General features: G+C 21.8%; 2 protein-coding genes across 8 annotated transcripts; one reads left to right on the plus strand and one right to left on the minus strand.

Annotated features, from left to right (window-relative positions):
* Nucleotides 1-35: 35 nt before the first annotated feature.
* LOC107072783 (secretin receptor) lies at nucleotides 36-26045 on the plus strand. 7 transcript variants are annotated; one of them, XM_015332985.2, is made up of 14 exons: nucleotides 36-84; nucleotides 1429-1515; nucleotides 15840-15957; nucleotides 20400-20481; nucleotides 20944-21050; nucleotides 21627-21785; nucleotides 22022-22116; nucleotides 22446-22777; nucleotides 22864-22994; nucleotides 23102-23187; nucleotides 23297-23441; nucleotides 23949-24210; nucleotides 24640-24809; nucleotides 24894-26045. In XM_015332985.2, exons 3-14 carry the CDS (start codon nucleotides 15946-15948, stop codon nucleotides 25008-25010), a joined length of 1698 nt encoding a protein of 565 aa, XP_015188471.1. In that variant the 5' UTR covers nucleotides 36-84; nucleotides 1429-1515; nucleotides 15840-15945; the 3' UTR covers nucleotides 25011-26045. The 7 variants fall into 7 exon arrangements, with proteins under 7 accessions (XP_015188471.1, XP_015188475.1, XP_015188473.1 ...); XM_089169987.1 differs by lacking the exon at nucleotides 36-84 and adding an exon at nucleotides 378-523; XM_015332986.2 differs by lacking the exon at nucleotides 36-84 and adding an exon at nucleotides 768-1138.
* On the minus strand, nucleotides 26033-27598 carry Scox (Synthesis of cytochrome c oxidase). The gene is made up of 4 exons (XM_015332990.2): nucleotides 27119-27598; nucleotides 26679-27048; nucleotides 26392-26597; nucleotides 26033-26314 (listed from the first exon to the last, which is right to left on the minus strand). Exons 1-4 carry the CDS (start codon nucleotides 27182-27184, stop codon nucleotides 26168-26170), a joined length of 789 nt encoding a protein of 262 aa, XP_015188476.2. The 5' UTR covers nucleotides 27185-27598; the 3' UTR covers nucleotides 26033-26167.
* Nucleotides 27599-27697: the final 99 nt, after the last annotated feature.

Here is a 27697-nt window from a genome sequence, read left to right on the forward strand (position 1 = left end):
CGGACATGCGTAAGATTGAACGATATATACCATCCGTGGAAGTCAGTATCGTTTAAACTTCGCACGACGACGGTCGCGTATATGGTATTTACCTTTCGTTTAATACTAATTCACATATTATCGGTGACCATTCTTTAAAAACAAAAATTACGTTATTTCTTATCAAATTATGTTTTCTCATACCCCTCAATCGATACATTCAATTTAAATTAATAATTCATAATTAAATGATAAAAAATAAAACAATATTAAAGTAACGAAAGTATTGAAAACTAACAAAGTAAATTGTAAAAAGTAAACGTAAAAATAAAAATTAAAAAAAATATATAAAATAAAAAATTTTGTATAAGGAAATGGTTAAAACTAAAAAAGTAAAATTAAAAGATAAAAATTAAAAAAAAAAAATTAAAATAAAGAATTGTATAAGGAAAATGTTAAAACTAACAAAGTAAACAGTAAAAAGTAAAATTAAACGATTAAAAAAATTAAAAAGTGAATGAGGAAAAAGTAAAACGTTATAAACGTAAAAATAAAAATAAAAAATAAACAGAAGAAAAAGAAAAAGAAGAAGAAGATAATCAAAAAAAAATTCATCTTAAATCGTGTTAATTTTTTTTTTTCCAAAAAGTATTTTCTAAGAAAAATAGAAGAAGAAAAAAAATACCAAAAATTTCTTTAAAATTTGCATTTTACGCGCTCTCGTTTAAATCACCTCGTTTGATTTCTAAATAAATAAAAAAAAAAAAAAACAAATAGAAATAAAACAAACTAAAAGAAATACTACGTACACATAGAAACTTACACGTAGAAAATAAAATAAAAAAAAAGAGAGAGTGTGTTTGTGTATGTGTGTATAAAAAAAAATGTTTCTATGAGAAAGAGAGAAAGAGAGAGAGAGAGAGAAAGGAACATAAATAAAAAGCAAAAAAAAAAAAAAGTCAAATTAAAATTAAAATATAAAAGTAAAACTAAAATATTTCCAACGTTAAATTTATTTTCCTATAAATCAACCAATCAGAGGGTAATCTGGCGGATAAACTTCTACTTCTTCTTTTTCTTCGATACTTATCAGAATTTATAAATGAACGAGACTCATCGTACACTTTAGTTCAGTAAAATACTTCACGTGTATTAAAACGTTCGTGTATTTTCTTAATTCCGTGACTTATATATATGTGTGTGTGAGAACGTAAATAATATTTATACGTAAATACATTTACATATACTCACCACACATACATATACATGTATATATATATTTAAAAACTACGTATGATAAATAACATTTGATAGATATATATATGTATATATATAACATAAACACATAAAATATTAAATATAACACATAAAAGCTTTTATATATAAAAATGTAAAAATTTATTGACAGAGTTATATATATATATATATAAATTCCTGTTACATTGATAGATCATATCTTTATCGTGAAAGATCGTATTGACGATTATGACAATGTCAATGATGCTTCACTTTCAATAATGACGTCTCACTAAAACCGTAAGTAGTTATTTTATATATATATATATATATAGATATATTTATATGTGTGTGTTATGTCATATAGTTTTAATTAAATCATCGATAATTGTCAATGTCATTCTTTGTATTAATTATTATCTTATTCCTTATGATCGTAATATTATATTTATAGAATACAGATGCAATTTATAATCTCAAAATCTCTTTTTAATCTTACAAAACAAATATCGTTGTTGTTATAATGATCGATAAATATCACTGTATATATTATCTTTACTTATTTACAATACTCCCAGTTAGATTTTATTTATGTGATAACAAAATGTTTTCTCTTTAACAGATTAATCATTTTTTTTTATTTTTGGTCAATTTATTTATTATTATTAGGTTATTTTTGTTTATTTATGAATCATACAAAATTTCATTTATTTCTATTTCTATCTTATTTATTTGTTTACAATACTCAAGTTAGATTTTATTTATGTGATAATAAATGTTTTCTCTTTAACAGATTAATAATTTTTTTATTTTTGGTCAATTTATTTATTATTAAGTTACTTTTGTTTATTTATGAATCATACAAAATTTCATTTATTTCTATTTCTATCTCATTTATTTATTTACAATACTTCGGTTAGATCTTATTTATGTAATAACAAATGTTTTCTTTAACAGATTATCATTTTTTTGGTGTTTTTTTTTCTTTTTCATTAATTTATTATTAAGTTATTTTTGTTCATTATATTCATCGTACAAAATTTCATTTACCTCTATTTCTATCTCATTTATTTTCCTGTAAAGATGTTTAAGTAAAAATTAGTAGTATTAGGTGTTTCTTTTTCCAATTAAAAATTCGTGATAAAATGGTAATCCTCAAAAAAAAAAAAAGGAAAAAAAAGGAAAAAGGATTTTTTAATTTTATAGATCGAATGTATAATTATTCATGATAATATTCGTGTTTTATGTCACAGTTCAAAGTACTTTTAATAATTAAATTTTTAATATTCAATGATAATAATTTTTAATTAGAAAAAAAAATGATTCTATATATTTTATTTATTTTAATTAATAATATAAATAATATAATCTTGTATATTGAAAAAGTATTATAATATATCCGAATAACATATATAAATAAACAACATTTAATATTTATTTTTATATTAAAAATTGTGATAGTAGTAGTAGATAAAAATTAGGTCAAATCAATAACTATTAAATAATTTTAAAAATATATTTTTTACTAATAAATAAATACAAAAAATAATAATTTATTTGTGCATCATATTTGATACACTTATTTTAATAATTATTTTTCCAAAAATTTATGTTAAAAATTGTGATAGTACCAATTTAGTTCAAATCAATAACTATTAAATAATTTAAAAAATATTAGTAAATAAATAATAAATTCGTGTATCATGTTTGATATACTAATTTCAATAATTATTTTTCAAAAAAGAAAAACAATATGATTAGAAGTGTAGTTTAAAAGTTTGTTAAATTTGAAAAGTTTGTCAAATTTCAATAATTATTTTCCAAAAAAAAAAAAAAAAAAGTAAATAATTAGAAGTATAGTTTTAAAGTTTGTTAAAATGTAAAAAGAATTAAAAGTTTATTTTTACTTTCTGATAATTGTTTTTTTTTTGTTTGTTTTTTTTTTGTTTAAAAGGATAACATAGTAGTTAGATGACGATATAAGAATGAAATAAAAGGTTATGTTAAAACAACTTGTTGATCTGCCTACGCGCCTTTGACGTCATCCATCCCATCGTATAAATTTCGTAGTACGTTATGCGATACTATTAAAATACTAAACTAATGTTCATACGTTGTTTTGTTTATTCCGCTTATATGGTTCCGGTTACTTCAACTCATTCTCACTTTTGTTGAAGGACACGAACGACATAATGGTAATGACTCGGAACATGGTCATACGCATTAACTTGATTAAACATTCTTATTAGTTTTATGTGTGTGTATGTGTGTTATTTTGTCCTAAACAAACACATAAACATTATCCCATACATGTGCAATCTTACATACGTGGATATATTTCAACAAAAAAAAAAAAGAAAAAAAGATAAAAAGAAATATTTTTTTTTTAACAAACATGGCGAATTGTGTGATTTGTAATATTTCAACATGATTGTACATATATATGAAAGAAATAAAATGATATAAAATATCGTATTTGTATTTAATATCGTCGTGAAACAAATGGAGGAAAATTATATGAATTAATTAATTATTTCAAATAAATTCGATAATATGTAATTTAAATAAAAGATCGTGAATATAATTTTATAATTAATTAAATTTAAACCATATACTTTCAAAGTATATATATATATATATATATATATATATATATATAATAACATGGTAAATTAATAAATTAAGCAAATTCCATTATTATTATTATTACTATTTAATATGGTGTTAAATGCATAACCTATAATTCGAAGAAGCAAAAAAAAGAAAGAATATGGTTCACTGAATTGCGTATCATTGAATAAAAGAATTATAATAATATTTATCCAAATATTAATATAATAATAAAAGAAACATTAATTGCTTTCTTTTTTATTTCGAATATTTTCTTTTTTTGTATTTTATTTTTATTTTTGACGTAGAATACACATACTATGCAAATGTAATGTGGGTGAACATTTATTTTATAGGCAGACACACACACAACATAGTACGGACAATAACAATTGTAGGATAACGTTTTGATACGTTTCAATCGTAATAACAGTTTTAAACCGTACGAATCGTTTTAAACGTTTGCAATAGGATGTAAAAAAAAAAGAGACAAAATATTTGTCTTTGGATTTTGTCGTAGTCGTCGTCGTAGTCGTCTCACTGACGAAATGAAAAAATCGTAAAAATCGTAAAAATCGTCTCTCTCTCTCTCTCTCTCTCGTTGAATTATTTGGTTTTTTTTCTCTCTTTTTCTTATTTGCACTAGCTTGAAAATTTACATTTGACGAATATAACGTAAAATTTGAAGATAAAAAAAAAGAACACTAAAAAAGAGATTAATTGTAATTATAATTATTATCATAGAGAGATAAAATGGAGGATCAGACAAATATTCTTTATGCTAATATTTTTATCGTATTATAACAAACAAAAAATAGAATTACAAGATTAGCTTATCAAATTGAAAACATGGAGAAGAGGGAAGAATTTCTCGTGTGTTGACAAATCTACGATGTCACGAAAAGAAAAAAGAAAATAAATAAATAAAGGTATAATTAATTTTCTTCAAATTATCTTTTTGAAACTTTTGCTACACACTGTGTGTAGTACGTTTTGTGTTTAATAGAAATCAATATTTTTATTTATTATTATTATATTATTTATTCGATAAAAAAATTTCACGATTATCATTATAATTTATTTTGTTAATGATAGTTATTTTAATAGTTATTAATTTATTAATTATATTATACTTGATTAGTATAGGACTGGGGTCGGCAACCTGCGGCTCGCGAGCCACATGCGGCTCTTTGGATTTGAAGCTGCTCTTTTTAATTAAAAGAGTTTAGTAAAAAAAAAAACATTTAAAAATCGTTCTGAATCGATTAACGAGGATTAGGCACCGATGAATAAATAGATTAGTTTTTTTTTTTTTTTTATCAAAAAACTTTATTTATGCGAGTACTATTTATTGTTGGCAAGACAAAATTTGGTGGCTTTTTAAAACATTGAAATTTTGCAAATTGTAATTTTTGGCTCTTCCGACTCAAAAGGTTGCCGTCCCCTGGTTGTCCTATAGCAATAGAACAAAATAATTACACTTGTCATAATTACAATTACAATTATTACAATTGTCCTAATTAATTAGGACAAAATAACACATACACATATTAGATTTGATTTAAATTATAAATAATATTATATTTTAATAATTAATATATTATAATATCTATTATATAATATTTAATATTTATAATATTTATTATAACTTATTAGAACAGTTATTTTTTGTTTCTTATTTGTTTTTTTTTGTTTTTTAATTTTTAATTATTTTGCTAAGAGCAAAATTAGAAAAAGACAAATGTAAAAAGAGATGAGAGATAAATAATATTTTTTAGTTGTTTTTATTGTTTTTCACGAATATAAAAATGTCCTCACATCTGAAATGCATTTTAAGAAGCTTTTACAAAGATTAAAATCCCCCCATCGCAAATGCCAAACATTGAATAATGAAACAACGAGACGTAACTTTGATTATGTTTTTTTCTTTTCATTTAAATGAAAAGTTAAAAAAAAGTCAACTTAAAAAAAAAAATACACAAATTAATAGCAAACTTGATAATTTGATTCAAACGATGAATCCTAATTAACTGTTAGACAATGGTTAACAACTGATCAGTAAAATCTTTGAATATATGTATATAAATATTTAATTATGCGTGTTTCACGTGTTTCATTTACATGATTACAATCTTAATTTAGTCAATTGAATACGATAGGTATTTTTAAATATAATATATAATGCATTATAGGGTTGCATTAAATAATAATTAAATAAATTTAAGGATTACTAGTTTTAGGTTTTCTTTAAATAAATGATTAATATATAATATATATATATATATAATATATTAATTATTTATTATTTTTTTATTATATTAATTTTATATTAATTATTAATTATTATATTATTAATTATATATATTATTACTTATATATATATAATTATAATTAATATATTAATTAATATAATTGATATACAACATAATTACATATAAAGATAATTAATAAATAAATAAAATTATAATATATATAATTACAATATATTAATTATATTATAATATTAATCATAATATTAATAAATAAAATAATAATATAATAATAATTATTTATTATTATTAATTAAAATTAAATTTAATTCTAATATTAATTATATATATATATATATATGGTTTGAAGAAAGTAGGAAGGGTTCTTTAAAGACGTAATTCTTGAAAAAGTATGATTAGTTTAAAAAAAAAAAAAAAAACAATTTAATCTTTCGTTCGACAACTACACCAACACATTTTATCTTACCTAACACGATCTTTTTTCTTACAGATTCTCATTAATCGATTGTAATAAAGATCAAGATCGATCTAATCTTACATAAGTTAAACTTCTTTCACTCTCCTTTCCATCGATCTTCATTAGTGAAATAATCGATAAGGATAACGTAATATACGTTTTCAATAAGTTTTTCTTCTTCTTCTTCTTCTTTTTTTTTTCTTCTACTTCCTCCATTACTTTTTCTTTTTCTTTTATACTGACATAGATATTGCAAGCTTCAAAAAAAATACTAACGAGAGTTTCAAGATATATATATATATATATATATATATATATATATATATATATATATATATATATTTATGTATTGCGAAAAGGGTAAGAAAAATCTATTTATTTATTTTATTATTTTTCTAATGCTTTTAACCTTTTTTTCTATGACATAATAACATTTTACTCAAGAAAACATTAACTTTTAAGTGATTTTTCTTAAAAGAAATCCCATAAAATAAAAGTAACAAAATAAAATTAATAAAAAGAAGGAAAGAAAGAATAAAACGTAATTAAGTGTTTAATTTTATAAATATTAAAATATTTTATATAAATATATATTATTAAATATATATTTAAATATTATAAAATATTAAAATAATTATAAAAATATTTATTTATATTTTTATATTATATGTATTTTAATCTTTGACTATATTAGATAGTTTATTGAGTTCGTTATTGCAAATTAAATTATTAATATTTCACAAATTGTTTATTTATTTAAAATATTTTCAAATTTATACTTAATAAAATATTCATTTATGTGTATATATATATATGTTGACCATGGAAATGAAAGTATTCATTCTTTATGATTTTAAAATTTGATAAAAGAATTGTTAATATCATATAAATATAAATTTCACTTCGTTAATAACTAAAAACACATATTTGATTTAATAATAATGAAAATTTTCATATAAATGATAAGAACAATGTTTTTTTATTCTTTTTGTTATTTTTCTTTTAGGTTAAGTTTTTTATCTTCAATTCTAAAATGTCAGAATTTATTGGTTTTGTTATATATTTAGTTACATATACTATTTCATTTTTTATTATTTTTTTTTATTTTCAATCAATAATTTAGTTTATATAATAATTTTAATACAAATATCTAATACTCTTTAGCTTGTTGATAGAATAGTATAGCTCGGGGATATTTTCCCCATAGGAATATACCTTCATTAGTTCAATTTACTATAGATAGTAGAATGTTACTAGTAAAGTGAAATTAATTGCTTACTTTTAGATCGTTAGAATGTTTTTCTTTTCTTTTTTTTTCTCACCCTTTTTTTCCCCCTAGTGTATCAACTCTTAGAATAGATGTGGGTGTAGATATAAATTATATGCCTTGATTATTTGAAATGGTTTTTTTTTTCTTGAAAAACAAAAACCAAAATACATTACTGATTTTCTCAAAACGAGATATTAAAATAAAATTCGAACGTAATAAATAAAATCCATCAAATAAAAAGAATTTTAAATGCATTGATAAATAAAATTATTAGGTCGAGTCATAAATAACTTTCGTTTTTTATGAGACAAAGAATGGCGTTTCTGCGACTGATGAGTGCAAGACACCTTTCATGGAGTTTTTTTTTTTTTGCACTCTTTGCAATTGTTCAACGTATCTATTGAATTTTGCTCTCCAATATTACCTTTAAAAGGTTCATCAAAGTCGGAAATACGTCCTGCACTTGGTGTTCATCTTTTAAGATCGTATCTCCAGAACGGAATTTTACAAACCAGTTTCTAACTGCCCTATCAGTTATCAGTCCTGCACTGTATACGCTGCATATTTTTTCACTTGCCACTTTAGTGCTATTGTCTTGTTTAAATTCTTCAAGCATTACATGTCGAATATGCACTTTTTACTATCCATTTGAGTGGTTAAGAAAAACGGTTAAATGTAACATTGACTGCATAAAAAAGTTAACAGAAGATTAACCGAATCCTCATCTATATAGTGATATCGAAAATTCGTTTGTTTCGGTGACTTATGGTAAATAAATACGAATAATAGATTCTACATAGCCGCATCTGAAGTTACTTATGACTCGACCTAATAAATCCAAAACGTTGTATTATCTGTTTGTTTATCTTTTTTATTATTTATGTAATTGTTTCGCTCGACAAAATATTTGTATGGAATTTAATTTAATTTTCGATGCTTACGTTTATCCAAGTTGATTGAAATATGACATAAACTGAGTTAACAATATGTTTACATTTTTATTACTTTATTATTATTATTATTATTATTATTATTATTATTATTATTATTATTATATAATAAGTATGGTTAATCAAAAAAAAAAAAAAAGAAAAAGAAAGAAAAAGATAAAGATAAATATAAAAAGATAATTAAATGATAAATGAATTTTTCCTTTTCATTTAGTGCGATATCATTTTATTAATACCTAGAATATTTAACAGAGATTCTCATAATACTAATAGGAAATTCTATGAAATATTATATACCAAGAAAAGACATTGGTAAGGGCAATAATAATATCGTGTTAAAATAAAAACACCGCACCTTTGTTATCCTTCTCTCTCGTGGCTATTAATTAAGAGATGACACTTCATGAAGCAAATCAATTAGCACTGGTCAACGATGTTACTACACGTTCAAGGACACCTTTTTTTTCTTCCTTTAACTCTTTCAAACGAAAACTATAACATTTAAGTTTCTTTCATTTTTCCATATTATTACATTATACTAATTTATATTTTATTTTATTTTATTATTATACATTTAGATTTAATTTAATGTAATAAATTTGAATTACACAATTTAGTATTAATTATTTATATATAATATATTAACATATAATTATTTAATTATAATTTGATAGTATTTAAATATTATTTTATCAAGTAAAATATTATATAAATTTAATAATAAATTAATATATAATTTATATTATTAATTTAATATTTAATATTAATTTATTATATTATTTATATATTTAATATTTAATAAATATATATATATATATATATATATATATATATATATATATATATATATATATATATATATATATGTATATTTCATTTAATGGGAATGTATTTTTATTTTATTAATTAATTAAACGAATTCGAAAATAATTTAAATCGATAAGTTTTGTTCGATCTTAAATGATAAAATTAAAAAGAGACGTCATCTCTTTTAATTAACGTCGTGTTTGTTTCCTTTCAAACTCTTTTTCTTTCTCTCTCTCACTCTTTTTCTCTATTTCTCCCTTACACGCATCTTCTTCTTCTCTCTCTTTTAACGATGACATCCTGCTAAGCATAGTTTACGAGAATACATTAAATAACATCCTAGTAGCATAAAACACGTATAATCCTAGGATGATATCAACAAACACGTTGAAATTTCTATTAAAAGAAATCATAAATGCAAATTCATCCTTAGTAGATTATTCTATTTCACTTGATTAATATTTAAATAATAATTCATTGATTATTAATATTGTTTAATAATATATTTACGAAAATAATTACTCATAAATGACCGATGATTGAAAAAAAAAAAACGTTCATTGAAATAATAAAACAAAAATTATTAACAAAATATATTGTTAATTCAAATTTTAATATTAAATTAAATTTATTAATATTTTAATATATAAATTAATATTTATATATTTTATTATATTATATATTATTATATTATTATTATTATTATTATATTATATTTTGTAAACATATCAAATTGATAGATGTAAAAATACTGCTGAAACATTACGCGTAAACAGTTCTTTTTACAGACCGGTGAAAAACCGAGTCAATCCATTTTGTTTATAAGTGCTAAACGAGGAGACATTAATTATTGAAAAAATTAGTGATGTTGAAAAAATAGTTGATGTACTTCTAACTGAAATGAAACTTACTATAATGTTCATTTTTTAATATTCATTTACATTGTTAGCAATAAATAAAGATTAATACAAACTAACTAGTGGTTATTGGTTCAGTTATGCTCTTTACTGTAAATATTAATATATTCACGAAATATTTTTAGTTTCAAAAATTAAATTAAACGTTGTTTTTCTTTCTTTTTTATTTTTTGTTTTCACTTTTTTATTTTTCTTTCATTAAAGTGTGTGTTACGAGAAAGATGGTTACTTTATTGATTGACACCATCGTAATACGAGGTCAACCTTATTACCCTTAAACAATCGAAAGATAAATATCTGAAGGAAAGGAAGGAAGAACAGAACTGTAATAAAGACAGGAAACATATATAAACACTACAGTATATACTGTATATATATATTAGGTGGTTCGGAAAGTCGTTTCGTTTTTCTTTTATAAAAATGAAGATGATTTTTGTTTCGAGGTTAAACCTAATCCTTTCAAGTGATCATAAATAGTTGAATTTGATAAATCTAACCTCTCATCGATCTCATGTGTTACTATTTGTCGGTTTGCATCAACTAATGCCATTATTTCGTCAGCAAAAAACGAAACGACTTTTCAAACCACCTAATATATAAATTCATACAATAAATATACATATATATAAGTATACTTATACAAATGTATGAATACGTAGCACAAGTTTCAATATGACTGTTTATTTGTGATCCATGCCTTTCCCATATGGGGAAAGGAGGAATGGGAGAAGAAAAATATAACATAGAATTTTAAAGTCATGGTGTTATTTTTAAGTCATCGTTCAAACATCAAAACGATATTTATAACGATAAAATAAAAATGCACAAATACCTTGGGAAAAATATTGTTACGTCTCTTTTTCTTACTGTCCTTGTTTGTAGTTTTTTTATTTATTTATTTATTTATTTATTTATATCTTTCACTTTTTTATCATTATTATTATTATTATTATTATATATAAATTAAAAAATATTTTCTTGTAATCTTTAAGAAGTATCTTTAATGAAATGCCAAGTTATTAACAGATATTGAATTTGCAGAAAAAGGTGATAAATAAAAGATAAAAATCATTTTTTAAAAGAACCTTAATGGGTGAGGATAAAAAAAAGTGTCTATTGGATACCATCTAATCCGATAAACATTAATTTCTCTACCTTTTCTTTTTTTATTTTTATTTATGTTTATTTATAATATATCTTCCATTCATATTTTTTTATTTTTTTTGTTACTTTCTCTCTAATAGAATTAATACATACTCGTCGTAATTCTCAGAAAAATATCGATGATACAATTGTGAAACAAAAAAATGCTTTTCTTTTTTATATAAACAAACAAACAAATGAATTTAATTATTTAAAAAGAAAAATATTACAAAGATTGATTATTTGTTTTCTATTTTTTTTTGTTTTATTTCTTGTTTTTTTTTTTTTTTTTTCATTTTACTTGTTTTCAAACATCGAAATAATTTGGATGATAGAACAGATATAAACATTATCCCTTACTAAAAATAAATCTTATCCTTATCTAGCTAGGGATTTACAACAAGTGGATTCGTGAAGCCACCGATGCACATTTCTAGGCTTTCGTTATACTATTTCATTTGAAACAGGTCACGTATCACATGAATATATATATTTACCTAAGTAAGGATACATATGTGCATACATACATACATACATACATTTATGTATGTCTTTATTTCCAAGTCCAAGTTCAATTTATTGCATTTCAACCGTGACACTTTCAATTGAAATTCCAGTTAAATTCACTTAAGTTTTCCTTTTTTACGGTTCACCGTTATTATCATTACTTTATCTATCGATGCCAATTTCCATACCAACGTTTATGGTAATTCCCTCTTATTATTTTTTTTATGTGAATCTTTATCATTTTTATTTAGAATCCTTTTTTATAGGATTTTCATAGAATTTATCAGAAGTTATTAAATGTAATAGTTAAAAGTTAATAATTTTATAAAGAATATTTTTTCTGTATAGTTTCACAACTGATTGAAAATAAAAAGAAAGAAAAAAATAAAACAAGATTACCATCCCTTGGATAAAAAGTCTAAGAAAAAAATTAATTAAAAATTATAAAATTCATTTTACGTTAGAAACTTTTAACTGGAGATACTATGTCGTTTAAATATTAATCAACTATACGTAATTGTATTTAATTATTTTCAAAAAAAAAAGAAAAATAATAATACGTATATTAATAGAGATTTGTTTCTTTATTAATTATTTAACGCAACTACTTGTGAATTAAATTTTGTATTAAAAATAAAATATATTGTGAAAAATAAATAATATAATAATATATGATATAATTTATTGAATTTATTAAATATTATAATAATATAATAATATTATTTATTTTTTATAATAAATATTATTTATATTATAAATAAATTATCAATATATATTAGATATTATAAATTAAATAATAATATATACAATGAAAAGAATTAATTATAAATATAAATTATGAATATTAAATTAAATAATAAAATATAAATAAAGAAAAATAAATTATAAGTAAAAAAATTAAAAAATATAAAATTTAAATATATAAATATTATATTATAATTAAATTATAAATATAAATTATAAATTATAAATTAATTAATAAAATATACGATGAAAAAAATAAATTATAAATGTAAATTATAAATAAATATTATAAAAAAATAAATATTATATTATATAATAAAATGATAAATAAATTATAAATTACAAATGATAAATATTATTTCATTTTTAATAAATAATATTATCAAATATATTTGATAATTGAAATTGAAATATATTTTGATGTGTTCAAAAAAAAAAAAAATTTTAAAACACATATAAACATATTACACGTTTTATTATTGGTGTCCTAAGATATTTTTATACCAACGATAGTAATTTGAACGTTTAAAACGCAAACCACACTCTCTCTCTCTCACGAGGTTCTCGAGAACTCTTGAGACAGTGGGGGTGGTTCTCTTTGGTCTATTTAAATCATGAATCGCATGTCGTAGGTCAAATGGGTTTTACGTTTGCAAGCAAATGAAATTTAAAGTAAGAGAAACTTCACTTTTGTTTCCTATACAAATAACTAAATTCACTTTATTTCTTTTTATTCTTCTTCTTCTTCTTCTTCTTTTCTAGTATCCTTTGATTCATTTCATCTTACGTTTTAATAACCAACACGATTTAAAACAACGTTAAACGATTATTATTACTTAATATTATTTATTAATTAAATTATTTTTTTCTCTTTTTTTGTTTTTTTTTAAATTCATTCGAATATTTTCAATCGAATAAATTGGTACGAATTTTATTTTTTTTGTGAATGCTTGTTTCTTTTTTTATTGATTCATTTCATCTTACGTTTTAATAACCAACACGATTTAAAACAACGTTAAACGATTATTATTACTTAATATTATTTATTAATTAAATTATTTTTTTCTCTTTTTTTGTTTTTTTTTAAATTCATTCGAATATTTTCAATCGAATAAATTGGTACGAATTTTATTTTTTTTGTGTATGCTTGTTTCTTTTTTTTATTGATTCATTTCATCTTACGTTTTAATATCCAACACGATTTAAAACAACGTTAAACGATTATTATTACTTAATATTATTTATTAATTAAATTATTTTATATTTTCTTTTTTCTTTTTTGTTTCTTTTTGAAATTCATTCGAATATTTTCAATCGAATAAATTCGTTCGAATTTTATTTTATTTTTGTGTATACTTGTTCCTTTCTTTTTTATTATTTTGTAATATTATATCTATATATATATATTTATTTTTTTATTATTATTCTTTTTACTCGTTATTTAATTTATCGATATAAAAAGATAATTCAACATTTTCCATAGAAACTAATATAAGAAAAAAAATATATATATATTTGCATAAAAAAAAAAATAAAATGAATTTGAATGTAAATATAAAAAAAAAATTGACAAGTAAAACATTTTTGTTACTTTATTTTAAACAAATAATATATATATATATAAGTTATTTGTAATATTGTTATGTAACTTCCAAATGTAAACCCCCCACTATATATATATAATAGAGTCTCTAATATTGTGTTTAATAAATTTGATAAATTGATAAATGAAAACCCTATGGGAAATATCTAGCTAATGATCTTACTCAATCGATTAATCGAAACTATATAAATTTTGCTAATCGATAACAAGGGTGGAGATACTAATGTAAGATTAATGAACAAACAAACATTAGGGGTGTGACGATTGACGACAATGTTCTCATTTGCCAAATTGAGATTTGAGATTGTTTTTTTTTTTCTTTTTTCGACAAAAAAAGGTGTGGCATAATTGAACGTGATCATCACGTGAGATAACTGGTGAGATCACTGATATCATAAAAAAAAATGTAATAAAAATTCGAAATTTTCATGATTTTCATTTAGAAATATAAAACTACCATTGATAATACGTGTATTTATAAAGTTTACGAGAGAATTATGAATAAAAAATACAAAACGTGCTTTATTAAATAATATTCAATATGAAATAAAATACATTTTAAATGTGTACAATCATAGAAATCGTTTATTTCAAAACGATAATAATAATAATACAAATAATAATAATAATAATAATTGCGCGAATGAAATTCGAAAAGAAGAATCCCAACACTTCATATGTTGTAATAAAAGTTCATTTTGTTAACTATTAAATTATACAAAAAATATTTTAATTAATCGAATTATCTTTACAATCTTTTTATTTAAATAAAATCGTATTAAATACGAACAAAAAAATTTCTTTACTTTCATAATAATAAAAATACACTTTCAACAAAAAATCTTCTTCATTTTGTAATAAAAATCTTACACATACATCGTGCGAAAGGATTATTGTTAATAATTAATAGAAATGATATAACACAATTAATGATAAATGCATTAAACAAATTTCATTTCTAAATCGTAGAAAATAATACATTTGATCTATAATATAAAAAAAAAAAGAAAAAAAAAAACCAAAAAAAAATAATTTACATGAATCATTTAAATTGATAACATAATTTCTATGGAAAATTAATCGCATGAGTAGATATATTTGCATTTGTGTGTTGGATATCAGGTAATATTATTTAATTGGAACGAATCGATACGATGATGACTCTCTCTCTCTCTCTCTCTCTCTCTCTCTCTCTCTCTGTCTCTCAGTCATGTGGAACTATGATTAAATTAATTATTAAAAGATCCATTTACAATTGGTCGAAAATAATTAATCGTAATGGGTTATTAACGCGAAATTACTCCAATGATTTGGTTTAATGTTTAATCGATGAAATTCTATTCCAGAATCAACAGGAAGTGAATTATCCATTATACGAAGAAGGAAACAAAAAGAGAAGGAGTCAGAGAGTGAGAGAGAAAGTGAGAAGAAGTATTCGTGTTTCTAAACGATATGGAAGTAGGAGTAAGTAATTGTTCATTAAATTACATTCCCTTAATATTAAATTATATATTATATTTATAATTAATAAATATATATATATATATATTATTTAGAATATTGTAATATAACATATTTTTTTTATATAATTTTGTTTATATTATTTTTTGTTTAAATTAATATATATTATTTATATTACTATAATATGAAATAATTTTCCTATATTACTTTTTTTTATATTATTTTTTTTAAATTAATATATATTCTATATTATTAATATAATATTTATATAAATATTTTTAGAATTTTTTTCGCATTTATACGTCCTATATCTGTTATTCTACAAATTCTCGCAAAACATATCGAATACATTTTTTTATCGTATCGATAATATATATCGAATGTGAAACTACAATATATAGATAATAATAATGCTCGAAGATATATATACAATAAAAAAAAATATACAACAACAACAACAACAGAAAATAGGAATGAGATAAAATGAGCATTGATTTGTTGAGAGAGAGAGAGAGAGAGAGAGAGAGAGAGAGAGATGGGGTGGAAAACAAAAATAAATAGAAGAAAATTGTAATATATATTTTTCATTTGTTTTTTTTTTGTCTCCTTTTTTTATTTTTTGCCCTTCTTGCTTGAGGCGTGGTTTCCATAAACGTAAAAGAAATTCTTTTTTCTCTATCTCTCTCTCTCTTTCTTTCTCTCCCTCTCTTTCTCTCTCTCTCTCTCTCTCTCTCTCTCACTCATCACATGACCCTTTTTTGCTATCATGATATTCTATTTGCTTCGGAATAAAATGAAGTGTATCGAGTAGTGACATCAAAGTTATCAAAGTGATAACAAAAATGTTCCCAGATAAAAATAATATTTTACGGGGGAAAAGAAAACTGAAGGAAGGGAGAAAGGGGAAAAAAAATGAGAAGAAGAAGAAGTAAAAAAATTAAAAAAAATAAATAAATAAATAAACCTATCTGCTGTACCTCCTCTTAGGTTTACAATGTTAGCATTGTTAATAAAATCTCATAAGAAAAAGTATGTTTTATTAATCATACATATAATATATATATTCGTTTAATATGTATTATTATATGTAATATATAATATTATTATTATTATATATATAATACATATTCGTTTAAATGGAATCTAATCATAACGTTATATGGGATGTTCCCATAGAATCGATCCTCTCTTCAATTTTTATTATTTTTTTCCATCTTCTTCTTCTTCTTTTCGATATTTTTTACATTTGTTTGTTTGAGTAATTAAATTTTTTAAAATACATATAATTTTTTTTTATAATAATTAAATTATATTAATTATATTTTATATTTAGTTTTAATTTATTTTTATATATTATATAATAATTAAATTTTAATCTAAATCATATATAAACATTTATTATAGTTTTTTTTTTTTTATTTTATTAACAGTAACTCGACTTTATCATAGTACTAATTCATTTTAATGAAATACAAATTAATATAGAAACAATATTTATTAGTATATGTATACATTTAGAAAAAAAATTAAATTTAATTATAGTATAAAATTAATTGAATTAAATGGGAAAAAAAAAATTGTATAATCCTTCAAATGTTATCTCATTTTTATTTTCTGACATTATATTTCGACTAATGTACTTTAATTATTTATTTTTTTTTTTTTTTATCTTTTTGTTTTGTATAATCTTCTTTACGAACAATAAGTTTGTAAAATATGAGTTTTCCATAAAAAGAAAAAAGAAAAAAAAGATAACATACCAGGTGTTATTTTTATAGAAAAAAAAAAAATTGAGAACAAAATACTTTATGTATTTTTATAGAACAAAAAATGCGTATGTAGAATCATATTGGATAACGATAATTACTTTTATTAGATTTAAACGTTTCAAAATCAAATAGTCGATAATATTTTTTTTTTATTTTTCTCTTGTTTTCTATTTTATTGATAACAAACATGTAGTTCTCCAAATCGTGTTGAAGTATCACGATATTCGTTTAAAAGGAATCTAATCAAATGAAATAACAGGTTATATGGGATGTTCCCATGGGATCGATCCTCCCTTCAACTTTTATTATCTTTTTTTTTTCCTTCTTCTTCTTCTTCTTCATCTTCTTTTCGTTTGTTTGTTTGTTTGTTTGTTTGATTAATTAAAAAGAAAAAATAGAAAAAAAAATAGAACTGATATTGACTCCCTCCTACTCTTTTTCTACGTTGCAAGTTTGCAAATCGATTAATAGGATATACGATCACGTCGGTTGGATCGTAAAAATCACCATATATTTCGCAAGGGATCAAAATACCGGAAGTACGAGCCCGAGGATTTGATTTATAAGTACATTTTCACAGAAATTTCTATCCCCACCTTCTAATATCCGTCACGAGGGGAAAACGAAATTAGTTTTATGACTTTGCAAACATAACTATGCATAAATATTAACGTGATCGCATACGCATATATATATATATATATGGTAAATGCTTGATCCTGTGTGTATGAAATCTTTTGATAACTATAGCTTCTTTCTTTCATATATATATATATAATGTATACACATGTGTATTTAATAGTTACTTACACACCAATCATTTTTAAATTACATATACTATCATTAATTTTAATATATATATTTATGTAATACTTTAATGCTTAAAATATATATATATATATATATATATATATATATATATATATATATATAATTTAATATATATTAGATTATATATTAATTAAATTATATTAATATTTATATATTTATTAATATAATAAATTATAATTTTGTTGTATTTATATTATAAGATAAATAAATTAAATATAATATTATTAATAGTAATAATAAAATTAATAAATTAAAATATAAATAAATAATATATATATAAATTGTTATATAATATAATATAATATAATATATTAATTAATTAATATGAAATTATATATAATATTTTTAAAATAACAATATTTTATATATATATATATATATATATATATATATATATATATATTATAATATAATATAAATAAATTAAATATAATATAATTAATAAAAATAATAAAATTAATAAATTCAAATATAAATAAATAATATATATAAATTATAATTTAATTATATATATGTATATGATTACATACTTAATACTTATTAAATACATATATTAAATACTTAATACTTTAATACTTTATAATATACTTTTTATAATATATATATATGTATGTAGAACTTTCATGTAATATTTATTACAATAATAAGTAATTTTTTTTAAGTTTGTTTTTTAACACATTTAATAATTGAGAACGTTATTGCGTAATAATATTGCAATAGGGCAAGAAAATGACGCACAAGTAATCCAACAAGTTTATTTTAAGTGTACGACCTAGAATAATCATCATCTTTACCATCATCATCATCATCGTCATCATCATCATCATCATCATAGCTACTTCGTTTAACAATAGATCTAGTAATGAAACTGAATAAGGTAAATTGAGGGATGTTTTCTATTGTGTAGTTCATTTACTCTCTTTAAAGAAAGAATTAAAAAGAAATGGGGTGTGAGATATATGGTTGTGGTCGCAGTAAGAGGAGAAATAATAAGAAAAAAAAAGCTTAAAAAGAAAGAAAGAAAGAAAGATAGATAGAAAAGAGAAACTTAACATTAGGAAAGGGTCGTGTGTTCATTTTAAAAATTCTTCTTTTGATATTATGTAAGCTGGACACGTAGGCACACGTTCTTCCGTAGCTCGTTTCATTTGAACGCGATGTGCATTTGCAACTTTTACTATAAATATTCACAGGTTTATTTTTATTTTTATTTGCATTTTCAGATTTGCACAATTTTTTTTTGTATATATATATATATATATTTAATTAAATAATATTATTCTAAAAACGTAATAATTATTAACGTAGTTCTGAAAAGATGATGAAATTATATAATCAAATTTAATATCAAAGTTATGAATATATATTATATAAATTTTTAATAAAAATAAATATAATTTAAATAAATAATTAAAATATATATATAAAATTAAATAAATAAAATATATATATAATTATTATATTTATAATAATTATATTATATATTATTATATTATAATATAATATTAATATTATTAATATATTATAATATAATATATATTATTTATAATAAATATATTATATAAATAAAATTAAAATAAATATAATAGAATTAAAATAAAAATATTAAAATATATAATTAATATAATATAAATATATTATAAATATTTTATAAAAAATATATATTTATAATATTGTATATGTTTATAATATTATTATGTTATTATGTTATATTATGTTATTATATTATTATTTTATTATTAAATTTATAATATTGTGTATGTAATATAATATATATATATAATATTAAATAATATAATATATAATATTAAATATATTATTATTATTACATTTATTTATTTATAGAAGGGAATGAGTTTGACTCATCAAGAGGAAACACGTGAAGCACAAAGAAGACTTTGTCATCATGGAAATATCACAAAGAACGGTATATATATATAAAATATAATATTAATTTTCAATTTTAATCGTTTAATTTTCTATACGATTAACTTTGAAAATAATTCTGAAAAACAAAAAACAATGTCTACAAATTAAATTCTCTTTTGTAATACTTCGAAATATACTACTACTACCTCTGATCATTTTAAGTGTTCATCGTTAAAATTGTTATTTTCTTCTTTTTTTTTTTTCAATGTTTCTCAAAGTGTTTTTTAAGTATTTCAAGTTGATAGGTTTAATACACTTTTGAAAACTATACGTGTATCAACTTGAAACACTTAAAAAACACTTTGAGAAACATCGACAAAGTACTAATATTAATACACTTGAAATAATCTAAAGGGTCGTAAGATTTTTTTTTTTTGTTCATTTTTATATTAAATGTTTACTTCCTCTCTTATATTAAAATAAAATCGATATAATTATTTCATAGATTTTATTTCATTAGGATGGTGTCCAATGATATGGGATACGATACTTTGTTGGCCTTCAACCCCACCAGGAGAATTAGCATCCCTCTATTGTCCTGATTACATCGCAGGATTCGATTCTCAGGTATTAATAAATTATATTTCTTCTTTTTATTTTTAAATATTACAAATATAAAATTTCTAAAAATTGATTCAATATTATTAATTTTGATCACATTTCAATCCATTCGAGACCACATTTTTCAAACACAGTTTCCAGGGAGCCATTTCTTTTTTTTTATTATATTACCAATTTTACAATAACTAAATTTTGTTTTTCAATACTTTAAAGATACCATTTATACATAATTGATAATAGTTAATATATAATATTTAATTGTAAATATATAAATTAATTATTATTAGTAGTAGTAGATTTTTTGTTTTTTTTTTATTATATATTTTAATTATTATTTATTTTATTTTAATATATTATAATATATGAAAAAATATAATATAATATAATATTAAATATATGTAAATATATAAATTAATTTTTTATTATATTTTTATTTTGTTGTTATTATATTTTTGTAATTTGGGTCACGAATGGATAAAGAAAAATTTAATTAAAAAAAGAAATATGTAATAAATCAATTGTTTCAAATTAAATAGAATTGTTCTAAATAAAAAACTTGTGTAATACATTTATATGCAATAGTCAAATGCAACGAGACAATGCATGCCTAATGGCGAATGGTTTTGGAGATTCGACACCAACAGCACTTGGGGCAATTATTCGCAATGCTATCCTACACCACTAGTCACAATTGTAATGAACATAACCGGTGTTCATTCGAACAATATCACTCTTATCAAGGTAAACGAACCATTATTATACGAATTCAAATGAAACTTAAACGAAAATTGAAAACTAAAAAGCCTTTATGGTAGTTATTAATATATTTCATAACATAATATAAAGATGGATTCATAAACCACAAATATAAATGAAATATTCTCTTATGTACATACATACGTTCTCTTATTTTATTTTGATTTTAGTCAGTAAAATTAGATATGTGAAACGTGTCTCTGTCTGTACTGTCCTTACAGAAGTATCTTCCCATACTGAAAACTATTTCTAAAGTTGGATATACGGTATCCTTCTTCACCCTGGTTATTGCATTTTTCATTCTTGCTATTATTAAGTAAGTAGAATTTTTTTTTTTTAATAAATATGTTATTTATATAATAATTATTATATAAATATATTAACTTAAATAAGACTTAAATATTAATTTATATAATAATAAATATTATATTATAAATTTTACATTTATATTAAAACTATATATTATTATATATATATATGATATTATATACATTATATTAATATATATATTAAAAATACATATGTATATATATTTTTTTAATAAATATGTAATTTATATAATAATTATAGATATTATATGCAAAATAAATTTATCTTCTTTTCTAATTTTTTTTTTGCATTTATTTGTCTTTTTTCTTTTAATAGGAAATTGAGATGTCCAAGAAATATGTTACACATGCACACATTTTTCTCATTCATGATGCGAGCATTTATGGCACTCTTAAAAGATACCCTATTCTTAAGTGGAATTGGTCTTGCTTCGGACATCATAATTAAAAACAATGAAAAATATTGGATATTCGATGAAACAGAAACCAATTGGCATTGCAAACTGTTCACCAGTTTTTGGCAATATTTTATATTAGCCAATTACTTTTGGATCCTTATGGAAGGACTTTATCTTCATAATTTAGTATTCTTAGCATTATTCGCTGATGCTAATTCAAACATAATTGCTTATGTTTGTTTAGGATGGGGTTAGTACGATTAACTTATTATTAATTTAATTTTTATCTTTTGATACTTAACAAAATAGAAAAATTATTGTATTATTTATGTGCAGGATTACCAGCAATATTTGTAACTGGTTGGGTTATATCAAGAACTATACTTGAAGATACTTTGTGTTGGACAACTAATGAAAATCCATATTTATTTTTATGGATTCGAATACCAACGATGCTTTCCATATTAGTAAGTTCAAACAATATAAAAATTATGAAATTATTCAAACAATACAATGAATTTTAATGATTGATCTTTCTTGTGTTATTTTTCTTGTTTTCTTTTTTTTTTTTCAGATTAATTTCGTTCTTTTTGTCAACATCGTACGAGTATTATTGTCCAAATTAAAATGCACCGTATCAGAAGAAACCCAAAGATATAAGTAAGAGTCAACAAAAAAATAAATTAAATTATTAATAAAATTAATAATAATAATAATAATAATAATAATAATAATAATAATAATAATAATTTTAATGAAATATACACAGACGATGGGCAAGAAGTACTCTGGTTCTGGTACCACTTTTTGGAGTACATTATACAGTTTTTTTAGGTATGTCATACAGTATGGGAATCGATGAAAAGGTTGAAATTATCTGGCTATTTTGCGATCAATCTTTCGCTTCTTTTCAGGTAAAATTTTTCAAATATTTCAAATATTATCTATCACATTCTTTCATTATTTGAGGGCCATTTTAATCTTTATTTTATTTCTTTTTTTGTACAAATGAAATATTCTACTAATTTTTTATGCACGAATTAATTCCTCATATATTACTTTGAATAAAATTCACAATTGAAAAATGATTAGTTCGCTTATATATATATTTGTGGAAAACATATTACTTTTTATTTTTTATTAAAAAAAAAAAAATTAATAAAACGTGTCAAAGAGAAAAAAAGGATCAATAATAGTTCAAGGTAACTTCTACATATTCACGATAATATTTTTTGTTTTTTTTTCTTCCCCAAGCGCAATTTAATGCACGTGCGTATTCTTATAAAAAAAAGAAACAAAAGAAGAAAAAAAATGATCGTGACGCAATATTCGAGGATAATAACAATTATTGGGTCCACCCCTATACACAGGGGGTAAAGTGTTATGCAATAAAAATGATATTTTCTCATTCTCTTTTATAGGGTTTTTTCGTAGCAGTCCTTTATTGTTTTATGAACAGAGAAGTTAGAGCAGAAGTTTCAAGGGCATTGAGAAATTACAGATGTCCACGTTTTCGTTATGATTCAAGGAAAGGTCCACGTTCAAGTAGTGTATGTAGTTGCAACACTACAAAATTAGGAAGGAAACGTGATAAAAGACCAAAATGGTTGGCAAAACAATGGCCTTGTTTCTATCATGATCGCGAGGGTCATCGTTCAACGCACTCGATGGCGAGTACACAAGGTGTCTTTTTAATCCTACCGAGCTGACGTGCGAAGAAAAATCCCACGCAGCCCAGTCAAACTTTTCTACAATTTTATTTCACTATTTAAATGTTCGTAGTTGTATCTTTGCATTCATTGGGTTGCCCAAAATTAAAGAAAACAATCTTCTTTCCGATTTATAAATGGTGGGGTGAGAATCATAATGAATCAAAATCATAAAAGGTGTTTCCTTATATCAAATATTATGAAAATAATTGTATATCTGGTTTAAAAAAAAAAAAGGAAGATATTAAATCAGGATAAGAATTTACTAAAGGAATTTAATCAAATTCATTTTATTTCCGCGTTTATTAAATTCTCCTTTGCAGAAATATGCTCGGTCAAATCGATGTTATCTCATTTGATTATACTTAAATAATAAAATATATTATTGCATGATTTTACGTAGATATCGCAACGCGAGGAGGTAGTTTAGCTAGCAGCAGAGGATACATGGACATCGTTGGAAATGGATCCAACGTGGTATCGATGGATAATAATCATAAAAACATTATGAATCATACTTCACCCCTTTGTAGTAAATACACGGATCAATCTTTACTTTCATTTACCTCAAACGTGAGTAATATTAAACATTTGAATTGATCATATTTCTAACGTTGATAAATATAAATCATTTAAACAGATAATTTATTTTCTTAGGTGTCCGAATATTCCACAAATGCGGACAAAATTTGTGAACGGCATAGATGGAGTGATTCAGAATGTTGTCAGCTTGCATATGAATTACATAATCTTCAACATCAAACGTATCACTGACAAACAGTATGAAATTTGTATGCGTTAAGAATAATATTTGAAAGAAACACGTTTATTAATTTCCATCTGATCTCGCGAAGTACGTTTTTAATGTAAAATATAATATCTATGTTACGTTCCTCGGTAATAAATTGATTTTGTAATGAGAGTATGATTCCGTCGGATTTATTGTAATGAAAAGATAAAAGAAAAAGAAAATATTATTAAAAATTAATATTATCAATTGAATTAACAAATATTATTCGATCTATAGAAATATTTTGAAAAATCAAAAAGGAAATATATTCTTATGCTTGAACAAAATATATAACACATTATTTATAAATATTTAAAATAAAAAAAAAGGATATATTAATCTTAAAACAAAAACAAAAATAACGTATGTGTGTTGTGAATCGAACTGCGAACAAATTTATCGGTATGATGATATACCTAAAAAAAAAGTACGTGTTCCTAATTAATAATTTAATGTCGTCAATTTGTACCGTCATTGATTAATATTTATTCTTATCTAAATTTGTAATATTCGTTGAAATATAAATGTATTCACCTTATATTAGAAAAGTACGCGAATCTTTCGCTACTGCCAATTAAGTACACAGTAAATGTCGTCAATTACCTCTTATAAGGAATATTATTCTTATTATCATAAAAATAAAAATATAAAACACACACATTTTTATGATAAATTTAAATTACTGAAACTAATAAATTTCTATTGTCAACAAATAATACGATTTATATAACGAACGATATCATATCAAAGTAAAGCAAACAATTTGTTACATAAGTCAAATCAGAATCAATATCAAATTTGAAACCAATTAAATATTATTTATCAATACTGAATTGCCATTTTTTTTCCAATAATAAATATAAAAAGCTCTCTATAATATTTAATAACTGTATATGTTCAACATAAAAAAAAAAGAAAAAAAAAAGAAAAATAAAATAAACATACATATAAGATTAAATTATTATGGTAAACGTTATTATGTATATATTGCAATAAAATTGAAAAATTATGTATATTTACATTTATTTGTTTTATATTAATTATTAATTAATATTTTAATACAACAATTTATGGATAAGTAACTATATTCATAACCAGTTACATAATTATGTAATCATGGTCATGTATAAGAAAAAAAAAATTATTTTACATCATTTAAATACTTATCGTATTTAGTCTTACTGATTATTATACTATTAACAATTTGTTCAACTGAATGAGTTTGTCCAAAATAATCAACAAATAAGCCTTCTGGATCAAGTAAATATATGATGATAGTGTGGTCAACCTAGACACCAAAAATATTACTTGTCAAATAATTATTTGAATAATATGTAATATGATCAGAAAATATAATTTACTAACAATGTAATCATTATCCACATCTTTAGGCCCGTTACTGTAATATACTCTATAAGCTTTACAAACTTTAGCAATTTGTTCAGGAGTACCAGAAAGGCCAAGAATTTTAGGTGAAAATTCTTTTATGTAATTTCCTACTATGGCTGGAGTGTCTCTTTCAGGATCAACAGATATAAAAATTGGTTGAACTTTCAACTTATATTCACTCTCTGCAATAGAAAAATTCAAACTAACAATGTGACTTATAATCTTAAAGATGAAGTTTTTATAAACGATTATTTTCTATATACCTAATTTATCGATAATCAATGCTAATTTTTCAAGTTCATCTGGGCAAACATCTGGACAATGAGTGAAACCGAAATAAATTAAAACCCATTTTCCTAAGAAATCATCCAATTTGACAGTTTTCCCTTCGCTATTAACCAACTCAAATTTTCCACCGATAGCAGCTTTTCCTAACTGCCGTCTTCTTTCACGGGTCTCTGCCTTTTCTTTTTCTTTTTTTAAATTATACAAAATTCCTAAAAGAACACATCCAAGACCTGCCGTAACCGTCAAAGATTTCCATGTTATTGGAGATACCTTTTTAACTTTTTTTTTATCAAGCTTAGGTGATGCAATCTCTCTATAAACACTTGATCTATTGATCTGTCTAACCTATAAATAAAATATATATTGTTATGTTATATCAATGAAAAATAATATATTGATAATAGATCTAACATACCTGATTAAAAATATTCTTTGGTGATCTATTTAAGCAATTAATAGTTCGCAATATTACTGTGTTCATTTTGTTTACAATATATATATACAAATTATAACCTCAAAAACCACATTTAATACTTTCAATGTATATAAAAATACAAATATAAACGCACGATACAATTAACTTTGTATCTTAGATAATTAAATACTGATTACGAATAGTTTTTATGTATGTATTTACGAATATTTATATGTATTGTAAATAAACTGTGATATTATATTAAAACACCGGTACAAGTTAAAATGAATTTTTGTAAAATGAAAATTTAACAAAACTTTAATTATCAAGTTCTTTGCAAAATATTATCACAAAAAAAGAAGAATTTATGAAATATTTTTTATAACGATTATCTTTCACGTTTTTTTTTTCATTTACACCAATACATTCTAATGCTTATGTGATATTTCAAAGGTAAAATCACGATTAGATTACGGCGTTTGCGCAGTAAAATTAATAAATTTTGATTACTTACAATAAAGTTTTTTAATTCGTTAATAACATTTTTTAAATATAATTGCAATTATTAGAACAAAAATG

This window comes from Polistes dominula, unplaced genomic scaffold, assembly GCF_049000335.1.
Source record: "Polistes dominula isolate Pdom_NZ unplaced genomic scaffold, Pdom_raw_medaka contig_49, whole genome shotgun sequence".
NCBI lineage: Eukaryota > Metazoa > Arthropoda > Insecta > Hymenoptera > Vespidae > Polistes > Polistes dominula.